The 17722-nt window shown below is 34.9% G+C and overlaps 1 protein-coding gene across 2 annotated transcripts in view; it reads right to left on the bottom strand.

Moving 5' to 3' along the window:
• Positions 1 to 2313: 2313 nt before the first annotated feature.
• LOC128998029 (CTP synthase 1) overlaps positions 2314 to 17722 on the bottom strand; it is a 35291-nt gene continuing 19882 nt past the window's right edge. The window contains exons 11-14 of one of the 2 annotated variants that reach the window (XM_054423966.1): positions 16539 to 16646; positions 14891 to 15115; positions 11586 to 11709; positions 2314 to 7425 (exon numbers count right to left, since the gene is read on the bottom strand). In XM_054423966.1, the coding sequence (XP_054279941.1) occupies positions 11627 to 11709; positions 14891 to 15115; positions 16539 to 16646 (416 nt within the window). In that variant the 3' untranslated portion in view covers positions 2314 to 7425; positions 11586 to 11626. The remainder of the gene's footprint in view (positions 7426 to 11585; positions 11710 to 14890; positions 15116 to 16538; positions 16647 to 17722) is intronic. The other variant, XM_054423965.1, reaches the window with a different exon arrangement.

The raw sequence follows: 17722 nt of genomic DNA, 5'->3' as shown, positions 1-17722 counted from the left end.
AATTCCACTTGACTGGTTGTAAATGTTATACAACTTCAAACGAGTTAGTTAAGTTGTGCAAAAGATTATGTACAAAAACATGCTAAGTCCCCTTTATTGGGATGACCTAATCCAAATACTGCGATCCAATTTCAATTTTTTATTTCAAATAAATAAAACATACTATCTTTGAGGTATGGAAGTAAGGAGTTATTTTCATCCTCTGGGTCAAAAATATTTTAATTTAAGATATGATATTGGACAAATTGTTGACTTTTTTAAGCTTTAGTTAATATGAAATTGTTGTTTTAGATTATACAACATTATTTATGATTTGTTTAGGTCAAGGTTATTTAAATAGTATTTCAATTCCACTTGATTGGTTGTAAGTCTTTTATAACTACTTATTCATTCTAGTTACAGCACTCCCCCTAGTATTCCAGTTAAATCCCCCTTTAGTAGTTAGGGCCCAATTTAAATAGTTCAATTTAAATTTTAAACCTCATGTAAATAAATGATTTTTATTTCATTTCATGTAAACAGAACACACTATCTTTGTGATGGAATCAGTTTAAGGAATTACTATCCGAGAAAATTTTTAATTTTATACGATTAGGGAATGAGGGCTTACCTAGATTAAGATAAGATAGAATTTTTAATGAATTGTAGGAGATAATTTATGATTAGTTGGTCAAGGCCATTTACATGGCTTTTAAAATCCACACGATCAATTGTATATTTGCAATTAAACTTGTGTAATCAACTTGGTTGAATTTTTTTAATGATAATAATAATTTTAAAACAGGCAAAATCTCTCTTGATAGTCAGTTAGGTCAAAGGGTCTTACACATTTTATTAAAGGCAACATTTGTACAAGATTTGTAGGTTTCAGACCAATTACCATAATACAGCTATAGTCAGGTATCAGTTGGAATGTTAACAAATGTGTAGTACAAGTACAAACTGAATGAACAATAATCTTACATTCATAAAAAAATTAATGTAATTATAACGGTGGCTAGTGCAATATCTTGTAGGATTGCATAAATTACTTTGTTTATTATTGCCACTTGAAGTGTGATGGTTATTTGAATAGACATTTCCATTATCAGTAATGACCTAAGAATTATCAAAGAACTAGATTACTCTTACAAAAATATCTACAGTGAATGTGTAGGTTAGCAAAACAAATTACAGTAAAGTTTGTTAAGAATTATAAAATACCCCCGCCACAGCAAACCTGCAGACTTAGCGAATTTCCATTTGCCTGATTGGATTTACACTAAAATGTCTCCTTAAAAATTTCACATTTATTCCCTACTTAAATAGAATTAATTTAACGAGTACTTAAGTTTGCTGCAACAGGGAGGGTAAAAAAGTGTTTTTTTGTTGTAAAATGTTAATTCTGTAGTTTAGTAAGAAATTAATGTATTTTCCAAATTTGATAAAAATATGTTCATAGACAAGCAAACTACAACAGTTGACTTATTCTCCATAAGAAAAACATGGGAATTTTAAATTTACAATTTTTTGGAATTTTCTCCTAACCATTAGGCGCATAATAACGCTTCAATATACTAAATTATTTGTTTTTTAAGCTCTACAAAATGGTTTGGAAATAAATTGTGAAATTTTGTGTTTTTAGGGTCAAAAATGGGAAAAACACACCCCATAAAACGGTCTACAACAGTTTTACCCCATAAAACCCCCCATAAACCCCCATTCCCATAGTCCAATCATGCTCGTTCGCAAACTCGTTGAAATAAATGTAGGATTACACGTTTGTACCAAATTTCATCAAAATTGGATCATATTTGCCTGAGTTATCGTGCTATCAGACATATATAAATATGTATATATAAATTTGAACGGATGATGTTTTTGGCCTCTAGGGACCTCAAAACGAAAAAATTAATCGGTCCTGGCTCCAGGTCTTACCATGAGTACTACGGTAATAGCTTATTCCCTATATGGGAAATTCGCAAAAAATATAGATTTTGATCAATAAATTACCGATTTTTATATTAAAAAACTTGTGGTAATGATTTGGGTCCCTAAGCATGATAAATAAGAAATTAACTTAAATATTGTTACGTGACGAAAGAATGAATGCTTTGATGATCAGAATCTAGATAACATTTTTATCTTTAAAGAAAGACCATGTTTTTAAATTTTAATACAAACTTGAACTTTAAGGTCTTTTATTAGAATCACTCAAAATGGAGGTAAAAAAAGGTTTTTATGTTGATGAAAGTAGCAATCCAGGAAAGAATTTGTATAAAATTATTAATTTTACTACTAAACAACAGGGTTGAATAAAATATCCGAATACAATTCTTTTTAACAAATTTATAGTTTTATTAATTTTATAATTAACATAACCTAATTCACAAAACTATATTACGAACATGAAATCATATTATGCATATAACTGGCAAAAAAACACTTCCTAATGTATTTTAAGATCATTCGTAATTGACTTAGAAATTGGCACAATCAAAGCAATATCAAAACATATTTATTTCCTCTTGAAGGGCTAGGAGTATAATATATTAATTATTACATTAAGCTATTCAAAACTTGCATAGAAGGTGTAATACTAAACACATGTTCCATTAGTATAAATATGCATTGAAAAATAAAATACACGAGTATGTAAAAGTTTAAAATGTATGTAATAATTCTGCCAACCCAAAATCATGCTGATCCAAAATTTAGTTGAGTTGAGTTTTCCAAGTTATTTAAGCACCGTTCATATCCAAACAACTTATGATGTGAAAACAAATTATTTTGGAACAAATAAATAATTTTAGAATTCATGTTACGGTATAAAATAAAACCTTTGCACTTAAGCCTGGTTTACACGGGTCGAGTACGGCGGGCGAGTCAGTGTGCGAGTTGCCACTCGCTCTTTAACTCGCTTGGTGAAGACATGCAGGCGAGTCGAGCAACGGGCGAGTTGATAAAAAAAGGTCAGTTGAGAGCGAGTCGAGTGATTTAGTTGAAAACCGAGTTGCTCGGCCCAGTAGCTACCCCCACCACCACGATTTGCCCGCAAAACACCTGTTTACTGCTATCAAGTGACCACAGAATAAAAATATTTTTTTTTATTTTGTGGTCGCTGACAATGAGTCGATCACAACGATCAGTATTTTTGGGGTTAGTTCAGTAGTGTATGCCTAATCAAATCACCCTCAATACTCAATGGTTCAGTAGAACAGTTGACCCTGTGTTGCATTGTCTTGCTGTTCGTAAATCTACTCACTCTTATGAAATTTAGTTTTCAAAATTGTTGTACAACTTAAGTTCTACTGGAACGATTTTATTAATCAATGGGTTGTTAAAAAGCTCACTCCCTAAAAATGTTTTCTATCAAAAATATATTAAAATTTGTGTGTTTTAAAATTTTTTTTATTTGGAGGCAACTTATAGTAATTTGTAACAAATCTTATTCTTATTTAGAATACCACCTTCCACTTTGGTCTATCTTATTTGCAAAAAAAAACTTTTAAGCAACCCCTGAATTTAATGGGTGATTCAGTTTTAATTCTAATAATCTAATTCAGTGATTTAATTAATTTATAAATTCAGCATTAAACTCTTCAAGTCCAATTTTAAACTCAAACATTTAACACGAAAGCTACGGTATACGGAATACCCTACACCACAGTACACAGAGAAATTATAAAATTACTTCTCTGTGCCTACACTGTCGCTGTTCGAAATAGGAATGCGTGTAGACAGTCTAGTAAAGTACCGGGCGGAGTTGAACAAATCAACAACTGGGCCTAGTAACTGGGCCGAATAACTCGTCTGAAATACTCGACCCGTGTAAACCAGGCTTAACTGTTGAAGAACTTGTTGACATGATCATCAATTATTTTTACAAAATGGTTGTAATCTTTGTAAAATAAATTTTCATTTATGAGACACCCTGTATTTTGCATGCTGTTGGACGTGATTTTACAAAGATCTCTACCATGACCACGTTTGTACAGTTATTTAGTTTAAGGGTTCTTGACTCAAGCAATGAAATCCTTAACATTTAAAAACTAGAGAATCAACTTAAACCACACACTACATATAAACAATATAATTTAAAATGAAAGAACACAACTGGCTTGTAGATTACCAAAATTGTAATTTATAAAAATAATGTAAAATTATTTATTATACTAACTTTGTATATGTTTAACTTTAAATTTCTCTAAAATTATTATGATTGTATATTGTTTTGTGATATCGGAAATAAACAATATTTATTCACTTATTCATGTTATTTTCAACCTTAAATTTGGTAAAAACTTCCAAAAGTTGGCTCAAAATGTGTTGAAGCTTGATAACTTGGAAAAAGATTTGCCTGAGCATGGCTTGAATAGAAAAATTAAAAATTACACCATTGTAAAAGCAAGCCTTGAGAACATGAGGAAAAAAATTATAAAAGAGGGCTCAAGCATTACTATGCCATTCAGATGATCAAAATAGTTTGATAAGAAGATTAAGGGTGTTAATTAAAGTGTGTGATTTCAAAATTAAATCAACGTAAGAACCAGTGATAAGTACTAATTGGGGACATGGGAACGTTGCAACCTCACGGGGGCCCACGATTGGGGCAAAAAAGTATTCAAAAAAAGGATTATAAAATTTGCAAAACAACGAAACCTACACCATTCTTTTTTAAAAAACTTTAATTATTTTTTATCACGCAATTGAAGGACACCTTTATGAATAAGAATGAAAACATTCAATCACTTTAAGTCAGAATAACTACAATATGACAAACACAATAATACAAAATGGAAATATAACTAACAATGTCAAATAAGAAAAAGAGGAATACATGACTAACATTCCACAAATTATAGACACATACCAAACTACCCTTCGCTGCTGTGTATATTAACTTGACGATTCATCACATATCTAGGAACCCAAGTAATTTTGGTACAAATATACTAGTAATAAATTTATTTTAACCCAAAAATTCAAACGTAAAAAATCTTAATACTACCTTTTTAAATATGATTCTAATATTATGTATAGTATTTCATTAAAAATTGATTTGAAAATTATGACAACATACAAAGGCAGAGGGGTTTCCAAGGTGGATAAAATATGTAAGAACTAGGGGTCTGCAGTTCACCGAAAAAGTCGGTACGGTACAGTTCTAGCCTAATTACCTCCATTGGTCCAGTATAGCCTATAGTAATTAATTGCTTTAAATTCACTATCGTAGTGAAAAATTACTTTTCTCAAGTCAAACGGTAAAACTAATGAGAGTAATGAGACACGCCAGATTGCACAATGATTTACGTAGTTGTCACACAACGTGAGCAGACGATGTAAGCAAGAGTTGTTTAAATGGCTTATCAAAGGAATATTAATTATAAATACATTCCAGTATTATTATGTAGGTATGTTATTTCGTTATATTCCCTTGTTCTTTTGTGTGCTTTTAGTTTATATGTGAATTAAGTCATTGTCAAACATTTAACCGATAAATATAATGAGAAACAGGGACCCGATCAATTTGTAGAGTGCAAAACACAGTAACCTAGCAGCCGACAAAGTCAGCTGCCCGAGGTTAGAACTGCACTTTAGCATAGATTACTCTTCAGGAAGCAGTGTCTGATACGTCACAATCCCATCTGTTATAATTCTCTTTACATGGAATTATAGTGTATTAAGTTCGGATATAAGATTTTGCTACAATTAATAACACTCTTTTTTTATAAACGGAACTATGTTAGTGTAGAAATTGTCAAACATTTGCAATGAATATTATAATAATATAAGTTTGGATGTTTGACATTTTTCCTCTTTGCATTTACTTCATCATAATTCATAACCTCCAGTCTTTCATTATGTCGTCTGTTTGAATGTGCATAGCTGGCACATTTGCTTATACAACTGTCTTTGTGCTGAATGCATTGATATGTTTTTAAAAGTTTAAATTAAACACCAAGTTTATTGTGTTAGAAAAAAAGTTACCAGCTGTCTTGTCTTGTCAAATTGTTGCCTCAAACATGTTTATTTCTAAAAATTCATAACCTAATTTTGAAACCAATATATCATGGCTATGACTTATCTTAGTAGTAAGCCTTGATCCTAACTGTGTTCCTTTATTGACACAATCCTGTCAGGAGTAAAATGTTTAAATAATGTATAGTACTGTAATTGTTGTTAGAAAAAGAAGAATGCAAGATAATATCCATTTTCATAGTTTTTTCTTTTTTTTTTTTTTTTGTCCTAAGGACGCTAGGCACGAGCCTGGGATTGTTTTTCACTTAACTTCAGGCTAGACCTAGGGGTTGCGGCATTATCACTTAGATCAAATCCATTGGTGACTTGGCGGGGATCGAACCCAGGACCTCAGGGACTGAAGTCCCGCGCTCTAACCACTACGCCAGCTCGCTCCCCATCCATTTTCATAGTAATGTTAATGTATTAAGATTTTAAATAATGGTTTAAATACAGTCCAAAGAAGAAAACGGCAAAAATACTGGTAGCCGCATACTGTATCAATTTTGTACCAAGAACCGAGGTATTTCGTACCTTACCAAACCGTACTGTCCTTAAATTTTCTGTACCACAGACCCCTAGTTAGAACCTACTTGAGTCGTTTCCTATAAGGCGAACTTAAAAGTTACTCAATATCACAACAAATTATATGACTATGTAAGTTTAACTAAAATACAACCCATGGAATGCCATTCCATTAAACAAAATATATTTTTATTTATTATGTTACGATAGTTAACATTTCAATGTATATTTTCATTTTATACTTATCTATATCAAAATTATACAATTCTGTACTCTGCTATTATGGCAATAGTTACGTCCTACAAATAAAATTCTCATTTCCTAATTAACACAATTACCGGTAGATGTTACACAATTGTTGTAGGTTATGTACCTTAAACCGTAAACAAAGAACAAAAATCCGAGATAAAATATCTACAAAAATAAAATTACAAAACTAGTACAAATCTGTGTACATAACCTCCAGTTTATTTTCTATCTAAACCTCTTTTGTTCTAACTGTATCATGGAAATGTAACACTTGTCCTACTTTTTACAACAATCCAAAGTATAATTGAAATCTAGTCAGTATCACACTTATCAAATACATGATAATATACAAAAATAAAATTTATTTAGCGATATCTTTAACACCCTCTTGTCCACCCTAATAAAAACTCAAAAGTGACAAGCTTATATCGCAATGCATTGCTTATGCGATATGTGTTCAAAAAAACACCTCATGTTTACCTGTGTCTAAAGTTGATCTATAGAACAACGCATATACTTTGGATAAAGTACATCGGCCTAGATAGTTATCCTTAACAAGTAGGATATTGAAAAAATTAGCTAGGAAAAATTGTCCTAAAGGTTTAGATACCACTTAATACTAAAGTGAGAGAGAAGAATAAGCTGGTGCACCTGTAAAGAAAGATAAATACATTTAGTATGGTAAAACAATTCTTTAACAAGGAAATGGGGGAATTACTTGTTAGCAATTAATTTTACTTGAGACGATTATATTATATTCATAGGCAGTAACACATTAGGGTGCGTATTTTAACACAAAGATGAATGAACAATAATGAGTGTTGAATGAATTAAATGATAACTTTGCAGCTGGCCGAGATCAGCTGATATTCTAGTAAGGATCATTTATATAAAGCCCAATGATCAAGGACAGCTAGGTCCAGTTTTGAACCTTCAAAAATTGTTGACTTCTTTCAGGATCGAACCAGCAATTCTGATAAATAGGTAAGCACTATTTCTACTCGGTTACCCAGCTGATTATAAAACTTAGTTTTCAAGCTCTCCCTAACGCCAGACCTGACCGAGGTGTGTTTGTACCCTCAGCCTAATTAATTATATCTTGGCTGAAATGCACAAGAATTAACACATTAGACTGCTCAGTCTTGATCGGTAAGAATCTACTTGAATAAATAGTTGCTGGAGAAAAGTTTGTATATGAAAATCAGCTGATGGTAAAGTGGAGTATATTGAAGCTCTACAGATGACGAACACTGCTCAAAACTTGGAAGTTGCTACAATAATTGAGGAAGATGCTGTAGCTTAAGAAGTTGTTATCAGTTCTGACATAGAACAAGAGGCTGTATGCTGATGATACCAATTTCCACCGTTGCTGAATTAGAATCTAAACAGTTTTTTTTATAATGCCAACAATTTAATTTGCTCTAGAATCCTGAAAAAACTATTATTATTTATTTTTAAAATCGACCAGCTCAAAATATAGTTCAACCTAATGTTGCCATATTTAATAACAAAATTTAAGTCAAAGACAGTATGAAATTTTTGGGCTTAGAAATATAAAGTATACTCAAATTGAACCCTCATTTTGAACCCTCACTAATTTTTTTCTGGCTTCTACGCATTGATTAGGTTAAAAAATTATTGAGAAAAAGAATCTCTGAAAGTTGTTTATTTCTCTTTCATTCATTCAGTGATATCCTTTGAGCTATCTCTGTATGGTGCAACTTCAGTTAAAGAATATTTTTTATTAGAAAACATAATGACGGTTTATGGAACATATGTTTACGAAACATTTTTATCATTAAATATAGATTTCAGGAATTGGAGCTAATCAGTAATAATCATGAACAGAATATAACACCAGAAATCGGGGCTGCGTTGCAATAAGCTCTCACCCTCTGGAACTTTTCAAAAAAGAAACCGAAATATGCAGGTTCGAAATTGTATAACAAAATTCTAAAAAGCATCAAGTAAAAAATTCAAAATTAAATTGAAGCAGTACCTCATCAAAAAATCCATTTATTCTTTCAATGAGTTGTAGGAAGTAATGTTAATTTTTTCATTGTTTATTCTAAGATATCTTTGTTTTAAATTTTTCAACACCATTGACACTATTTATGCGTATTCGATGCTACAAACAAATAAAGATTCTTTGAATGAAATTGAATCATCTAGACACGATGAAGCTGCAACAAAAACACACGGAGCCTATGCTTCCTAGCTTCAATAGACAATTCTATCACATAAAAACAATTATACAGATCCTCACTCTGAAAACAAGGAAAAAACATTGCACCAAGACAATCAGCTCATTGATTATAGAAGAAGCTGACTTATCCCTTTATCAATAGATGTTTGAACTGCTTGTGAACAAGTACATACTTTGCCATAAAACCCGCTGAAAGAGAGACTGACCAATTTGCTTTTGAAGAAGAGCTGTTACTCTCTTGAAGAATTCACTGACCAAATCTTGGGCTTATAACACCCATGCATTGTCTTTGCTGGCCACATAATAATGTAAAGAAAATGTTTTTAAATATTGTACAATGCATAAGGTATCAGAGGTGACAAGATCTATCCAGAAAATCTGGTGAAGGATTGCTATTTGGTAGTGATAAGTTGGTTGCTGATTTCATCGGTTTGGTTTCAGTTTGATTGTTTCTATTCACTAGTCGGTTTTCGGTATTTCTACGTGTTAAGAATGAATGGATTGGCTCGTTAAGCGAGACCAATTATTTACAGGGTGTCTAGTTTATTTCCATTATAAAATTCAAGACTAATTCCAGACTTTTCAAGACTAATTCCAGATTTTTCAAGACTAGTTTTTTCAACAATTAGTGGGCGTTGATACCAAAATGTATCGATTCTCGATTCTTGATACCGATACCAATTTTAATAGCTTAACCTAATTTTCTGAATAATACTACACCAACCCCTGTCTTTGTCATAAAGTAGTATTATGATAATGTGGTGTTTTCAAGTAAAGAAATAATGCAGCAATAAAAAATTCTAACTAGCGAATTTGGTTTTTTTTTATCATGAAAACTTCCACGTACCGTACGTTTAGACATCATCATTGACTGCAGCGGTTACAGAAACGTGATCGTCGTCGTCCGCGATCACGGCAAAATCATGAACATTTTCCGCGGCCTTGTAAACATCAATGACATCATCGTCGTCTCCCGCGGTCTCAGAAACGTCATCGTCATCGTCCGTGATCGCGGCAAAATCATGAACATTTCCTGCGGCCGTGTAGACATCATTGTCGTCTCCCGCGGTCACGGAAACGTCATCGTCGTCTCCCGCGGTCACGGAAACGTCATCGTCGTCGTCCGCGATCGCGGCAAAATCATGAACATTTCCCGCGGCCGTGTAGACATCATCGTCGTCTCCCGCGGTCACGGAAACGTCATCGTCATCTCCCGCGGTCACGGAAACGTCATCGTCATCTCCCGCGGTCACGGAAACGTCATCGTCGTCGTCCGCGATCGCGGCAAAATCATGAACATTTCCCGCGGCTGTATAGACATCACCGTCATCTCCCGCGGCCACGGAAACGTTATCGTCATCGTCCGCGATCACGGCAAAATCAGGAACATTTCCCGCGGCCGTGTAGACATCATCGTCGTCTCCCGCGGTCACGGAAACGTCATCGTCATCTCCCGCGGTCACGGAAACGTCATCGTCATCTCCCGCGGTCACGGAAACGTCATCGTCGTCGTCCGCGATCGTGACAAAATCATGAACATTTCCCGCGGCCGAGCAGATATCATCGTCGTCTCCCGCGGTCACGGATACGTCATCGTTGTCGTCCGCGATCGCGGAAATGTCATCGTCGTCGTCCACTATCGCGGCAAAATCGTGAATATTTCCCGAGGCCGTGTAGACATCATCATTGGCTTTTGCGGTTACGTAAACGAAATTCCCGACTTTGAAATCAAATTTAAGACTAAATCCCGACTTTTCAAGACCATTTTGAAATTCAATACTAATTCCCGACTTTCCCGATTTTCCCGACTACTAGACACCCTGTATTTATTAATATTCCTTCATTTCCAGCGAAGGGGCAAAAGGCTGCCGGCACCCCCCTTTAGTTAACTTAGCCTGTCATCATAAAATTGTTCCCTACACCTAAATTACACCTATCTGAGAAACCATAATGTAATGAGGCGACAACTCCCTAATTGGCTGCTTTTGAGAGGAAGGTAGCGAATCGAGAGCGAGAATCTCGCAAATGTCTGTTGTAATGCGAAAGAGTGCTGGCGACAGACTGAGCGAAACTTTTAACGGCAGGCTCGTAAGATAGAGGTCGTCGCGCCATATAGCCGAGTAGCGCTATGCGTCACAGACGTATTGAAGTATTTGACAATATGCTCCAGATAATCTGGTAAAGGATTTGTGTTTTTTTCATATTGTTAGCCTCCGGATCACTGGTGCAGTAATAAATAATGGTGTAAACACATTTACTGTTAGAGTGATCCCTAGTAGTCTGTAGGTTACTGCAGTTTCGTTCCCAATGGAAACTTCATCCGGCTGTCAAGAACATCAAATTTCGTTCCAAAGGATTTTGTCAAAGTTAAAAAATCCATCGATGTCACACATTGAATTACAACAAAAACGGAAAGACGAACATAATAAATAATCATTACAAAAACCTCGGTACCAGGATACTTGATACGCACGGAGAGGATTAATTTTTTTTTATTGAGGTTATATAGCCTATAGTATTTAAATCCCACTACACTGCAGATCAAACTGCTAATTCAGCAGTACTAATGAAATACAGGACAGAGATAGGGTATAAACAGACATACGTTTGTAAACTCACCAGTAGCTGTGAACTAACTGTTTACACTCATTCAGATGAGGAGGCACTTTGGCCTTCCGATGACTTAACCTCGTCTCCGTTGGTTATTTTGGAGGCGTTGCTTTCCATATCTGAAATAAAAGGATTAAATTAAACATAAAGATTTTATCAACTTATTGTTTATATATCTGGAATCAACAAAAAATACCTAATTTGAGAACACATCACAAACAGTTATGTCTTTATGGGTTATCTCAATACTTCAAACCACAGTAATATGCATTTTTACACGTACATAACAATGATCACCAATAATTGATTGCTTTGTAGGCAATAGAATACGGTTATTTTCTAGGTAGGCGGAACTATGGAGTAAGGTTGGTGTTGAAGGGTCACTCACTGCATTGTCAGATTTTATCCAAACAAAACAGTCATTGGTTGGCAGGATTCACCAAACTTGCATCATACTTGGCAACTGATACCAGTCCCTGTTGATACTTTCAAATATCTAAAAGAATATCTCCAATACAAAAGATTAATTCAGATAATTCTGTAATGTTCATATACAGGATGAGGCAGTAAAACAGCACGATTCCAAAACCAGCTGACAAGGAATTGGGAGCTATTAGAGTACGAGGGACATGACCATAGGCGTCTAGACAAGTGGAAATTTCAGTAGCCATGGAGCGTTGGACGAGTGCACAACACACGTTTGCTGTAAAGGCATATTACAAAAACATGGATAGTGTGGTTAGTGCTCAGAGCACTTTCCGCTGTGAGCTCAGTCTATTGACGAATCAAGAAAAGCTATCCTCCTTTGGTTGAATAACTTTGAAGCCACTGCTAGCAGGACAAAGCGCTATAAAACGATTGCAGACGCTATGTAATCACTAAATACCCCTGCCGCAGCAAACCTGCCGACTAAGCGAATTCCCATTTGTCTTAATTGATTTTCAATTAAATATATTTTAATAACATTAGGTTTAACGAGTACCTAGGTTTGCTGCTACAAGGAAACTAATAAAGTGTGTTTTTTTGTAAAATATTGATAGCTTAGTACAAAATAAATAAATTTGATCAAAATACAAAATATATCCATAAACAAGCAAACTACAACATTTTACAATATTCTCCATAAGAATAACATGGGAATTTTAAATTTACAATTTTTTTAATTTTCTCCGTTACTATTAACCGAACAAAAATACTTTTATATACTAAATTACAGTCTAACCTTGATATAACGAACATCGATATAACAAATTCCTTGATATAACGATTTTTTTTTAATCCCTTAGAACTCTCCATAAGACACAATGTATATTTTACCTCTACATAACGAACAAACCATAACAACGACCTTGATTTAACGAATTTTTCGTGATTTCGGCTAAAATAAGACACCTCAATATAACGAATTTGTCATTGTCAGAACCTCTACATTGCGAATTTAACCTCTGCATAGCGAATTGTCTAGTCTTTCCCTCGATATAACAAATCCCCCACCCAATTATTGTTTTGGGAAAATCTGTTTCTTTATCAAATGAAATGGAAAGGTCACGTCATCGCTTGCGCTAACATTCGTCTGCTCGGTTTTACATCTTCTTTGTCTGCTGTCGCTGCGCGCGCTATGTTGCAACTGAGAACTGAACTGATTTCATTTACTGAGGACTGATGACGACGTAATGTTTAGTAAGCTGTGATTGGGCGATATGGGATAACTATGGTGCATTGTACAATTTTTGGATAAAGAGAAAACTAAGGAAGAATATAAAAACAAACCCAAAGAGAAAGAATAGCAACATCGTTATCTTAACATTCCATTTACGACTGTTTTTATTATCCTTAAGTTGGCTATTATTATACATTTTTATAATGACTTATCTAATAATTTATTGTTTTCAATACGATTTGTTTCAACTAGCAACACCAATGCTATAGTTAATGATTATTTTTGACATTACTCTGTTGTGATAAATCAGTACTGTACTGTAAGTAGCCTACCGGCCTATCGCGAGCAGTAGCTTTCAAAACTTTCTACTGTTTTGTTTCGTTCTTTACATGGTTTATGACTACGCAATACAGTATTTGGCTAGGTTTTAGGAGGGTTAGAACAAGCTGTGATTTTAAACTTACAGTTTTTCACCGGTACCAAGGTCAATGCCATTGTCATGATTGCGCAATATTCAAGATCCCTCCCCTTTACTATGCCATGCCGGATAATTTAGGTTCCACTGTACAATGTAAACACTGTACTGTAAAGTATTGTAGCCTATGCTACTTTAATTGTATTTTAATGAGGTCAAATCCTGACCTATATATTGACCGACGCTGGTTCTGAACCTCGTCTTAGCGAAATTCCTGCAAACCTAACCTCGATATAACGAACCTCGTTTTAACAAAATCCTTGATATAACGAATATTCAGTTTGGTCCCTTCAGATTCGTTATACTGAGGTTGGACTGTAATTGTTTTTTTATGCTCTTTAAAAAGGTCTAAAGAGAAATTGGGAAATTTTGGGTTGAGGGTCAAAAGTGAGAAAAACCAATTTTTACCCCATAAAACCCCCCGTAAAGCCCCGTTCCCATGGTCCGATCATGCTGGTTCGCGAACTCATTCAAGTTTATCCCGCTTTACACCTTTAAACCAAATTTCATCAAAATCGGACAAAAATTACTCAAGTTATCGCGTTCACGGAGGTAAAAATTTGAACGAATGGTGGTTTTGGCCTCTGGGGACATCAAAATGAAAAAGTAAATCGGTCCCGGGTCTAGGTCTTACCGTGCCACCTACGGTAATAGCTACTTCCCTATAGGGAAATTCGCTAAAAAACTTCATGGGCTGATTTCAATTCATAATTCAACAACGCAAAACCAAGTACACCATTTTACTACTGTATTGAAAAATATAATAATTTTTATGGTGAAACATTAATTTCCAATCATGCACTTAGGATTTATGTTAAAACGACTATCCTTTTTTTTCTAAATCAATTATTTGTGATTTTTCAAAATTGTGCCATTTTACTGCCTCACCCTGTATTTCCCTATTTACTAAAACATTTTAACCTGTGTCAACCTGATCTAACGATTCTTCAGGATTGCTAGTGTAGCAAAATTTTACACCCCTGGAATTTCACCCCGGAAAAGTTGGCGTCACACCCAAGGGGCAAATTTTTACCGTAAACATTTGAGTTATACAATATGAGTTGTGCAAAAGCCCTATGGAATTTTACCTCCATGGCAGGGTTTGGCTGGCATTTAAAAAATCTTTCCTCAAAGGAGTTGTGAACCATATTTGTCCGAACAGTACCTGAGTCAATGTAGTCTGAGTCGTTGTCGCTCTCACGAGGTGACAATTTGCAGCCCTTAGTGAGGAAGGTGTTGAGTCGCCCCACAGACGCCAGGATCAGTCCTAGGAAGGGTGGGGATGGTTTGAGAGGCCGGGACAGATACTCCGGGTGGTACTGGGTGGCTACGTAGTACGGGTGATCCTCCAACTCTAGAATCTCCATTCTCTCACCCACCTCGTCCGTGCCTGACACATTTCCATAACAATTAGTAAAAAAGTAATACAATTACCTGAGATTAATGATTTCATGATAAAAGTTCAAAGTAATAAATGTACATATATTTTAGATACAAGGAGGAAGAAATTTTTCTTTGAACCTACTGTTGATAATAAGTGCACAAAATGAACAAGATGCTATTGCTTAATAGTCTGCCACAATATGTACGAATAAATTGAACTAAATTGGGTCTACTGTAGCATCATCCTCAAGTTTTCATTTAGTTGTATTTTCCTCAGTGTACATGATAGTATTAATAAACTTATAATAATAATAGTCTACTATGTTAATAATTGCCTATTATGCTATTATGTGTTGGTTTTTCGCTATTGTTGTGCCTATTATCATTATCATAGACAAAAAGAATTAAATATAGACTGTCAGCCGTGCTGCGGTTACCATATGTTCCTGCGCACACCGCTTGGAGTGCCGTGTAGTTACGTAGCGTGTACGCCGTAACTACATGGCGCTCCCAGTGGTGTGCGCCAGAACCTATGGTAACCGCAGCACAGCTAATGGTCTATATTTAATTCTTTTTGTCTATGCTATTATGCTAATAGATGGGTCACAAAAAAGGTTGCTAAACTGAAAAGTTTTGTAAGCACTGCATCAATATGAGTATGATTTCACTAGTTCTGTCTTTAGTCTACTTTTGTGGATGCTTTCATGCTTAAATACATGAAATACAAACTTTAAGTACTTTTTTTTAATCTCTAAGAATGGACCAAAATTATATTTAACATTCGTTTTTAAGTTGTTAGCGGCATCATCTTTTAAACTTGAATTTGCCCGTCCACACGGGCTTCAGTCCTACGACTATGGATAGAACAACACATTCCATTACCATTTAGAAGTTGTTAATAGTTTAAGAGTTTAATAGATAGTTTAATAGAGAAACCAACAGAGTTTTCTTATTTAAATTTCTGTGGGATACACCAGCTTTTTGACCAAGCCAAACTGAAAAAAAAAAACTAATTGTAAACCACGAAATATTCAATTTTACTATGTTGTTTTATGTGTTTTGTATGTGTTACCAAAGCTAATCTGGACTCTATCTACCAGGTAAGCTAGCTGATCCCTATCCTTGTACATAAGCATCCGCATTATTTACCCATGAATTATCAGTAACAAAAAAATAGAAGATAAAATATAAGTCTAGTCTAGTAACACATTATGAGTGGGGCTCACTCAGCCATGTTAAATTTTAACAATACTGGCTGCAGCTAAAGATGATATGTACTTGAGTATCCAAGAGCCAATGGTGGAAAGTATTAAGCAAAACAATTGTACAAGAATGAGGTAGGCCTACTTAGTAAATTAAAAAGTTTGTATTTAAGTCACACACACTGCCTTACTAATGTTATAAAACCTGAAAGGAATTGTTCAGCTTACCAACAAACTTGAGCCCTGCAGCCTCCAATTGTTCTACGTAGTCCTTGTTGACTTCATACCTGTGTCGATGTCTCTCTTCAATGTACTCCTTGTTGCTATATAGTTGTCCTGTAATAACAAGTAATCAATAAATTCAATACAGTTGTCCAAAAATGGTCAGTTATCATAAAGTAGTAGTAGTGCCCTGGTCTACTGGTTCTACTGGCTTCAGTCCCTGAGGTTACAGGTTCAGGTCCCCCCAATCACTAATGGATTTAATCCATGTGATAATGCCACAACCTCTAGGGCCTAGCCTGTAATGTGAAACAAAATCCCCGGCTAGAGCCTAACATCCTAGGATGTGAAAATAGGACATACAAAATTTTAAAAGACCACCATGTAGTCACAATGCATTAGAGGCAGACTCTGGGTCCCGGCACCCGGCGTGCCGTCAACCGAAGCTTATTGTGCATTGAATACATTTGAGGAAGTTAAATGTCTACAAAAACACTGAACATATTTCAACTTTTAACTTTATGCATATTCGTGGTAGTAAATACAGTGTTACATTGAATGTTAGTATTTTAAAACCTGAAATGTAATCAAGCCTCCAATTATAAACTACACGTAAAATAAAATGAAAAAGTAAATCAAATAGTTTTGTTTGTTTTTTGTTGGCATTATCAAATGGTTGAGCATCACTGGAATAAGATAGCTTACCATAAGTTGAATTTCGCTGTACCCACAGAAATGTAAGGTACAGAGGAAAGTTGATTATGGGACCAACATACACTTTCAGCACTAGTATGTTGTGTCAGAAATATACTTATGACGAAGAAGGTAAAGCCTGAATGGTGAGAATGTTGTGTAAAAAATATACTTATGGCGAGGAAGGAAGAGCCTGAACAGCGAGCATGTTGTGTCGGAAATATACTTATGACGAGGAAGGAAGAGCCTGAACGGCGAGCATGTTGTGTCGGAAATATACTTATGACGAGGAAGGAAGAGCCTGAACAGCGAGCATGTTGTGTCGGAAATATACTTATGACGAGGAAGGAAGAGCCTGAACGGCGAGCATGTTGTGTCGGAAATATACTTATGACGAGGAAGGAAGAGCCTAAACGGCGAGCATGTTGTGTCGGAAATATACTTATGACGTAGAAGGAAGAGCCTGAACAGCGAGCATGTTGTGTCGGAAATATACT

The sequence above is a fragment of the Macrosteles quadrilineatus genome, unplaced genomic scaffold, assembly GCF_028750875.1.
Source record: "Macrosteles quadrilineatus isolate MER2022 unplaced genomic scaffold, UCM_ALF_1.0 Scaffold_7__1_contigs__length_78375512, whole genome shotgun sequence".
In the NCBI taxonomy this organism is placed as follows: Eukaryota; Metazoa; Arthropoda; class Insecta; order Hemiptera; family Cicadellidae; genus Macrosteles; species Macrosteles quadrilineatus.
This window is presented reverse-complemented; position numbering and strand designations above follow the sequence as displayed.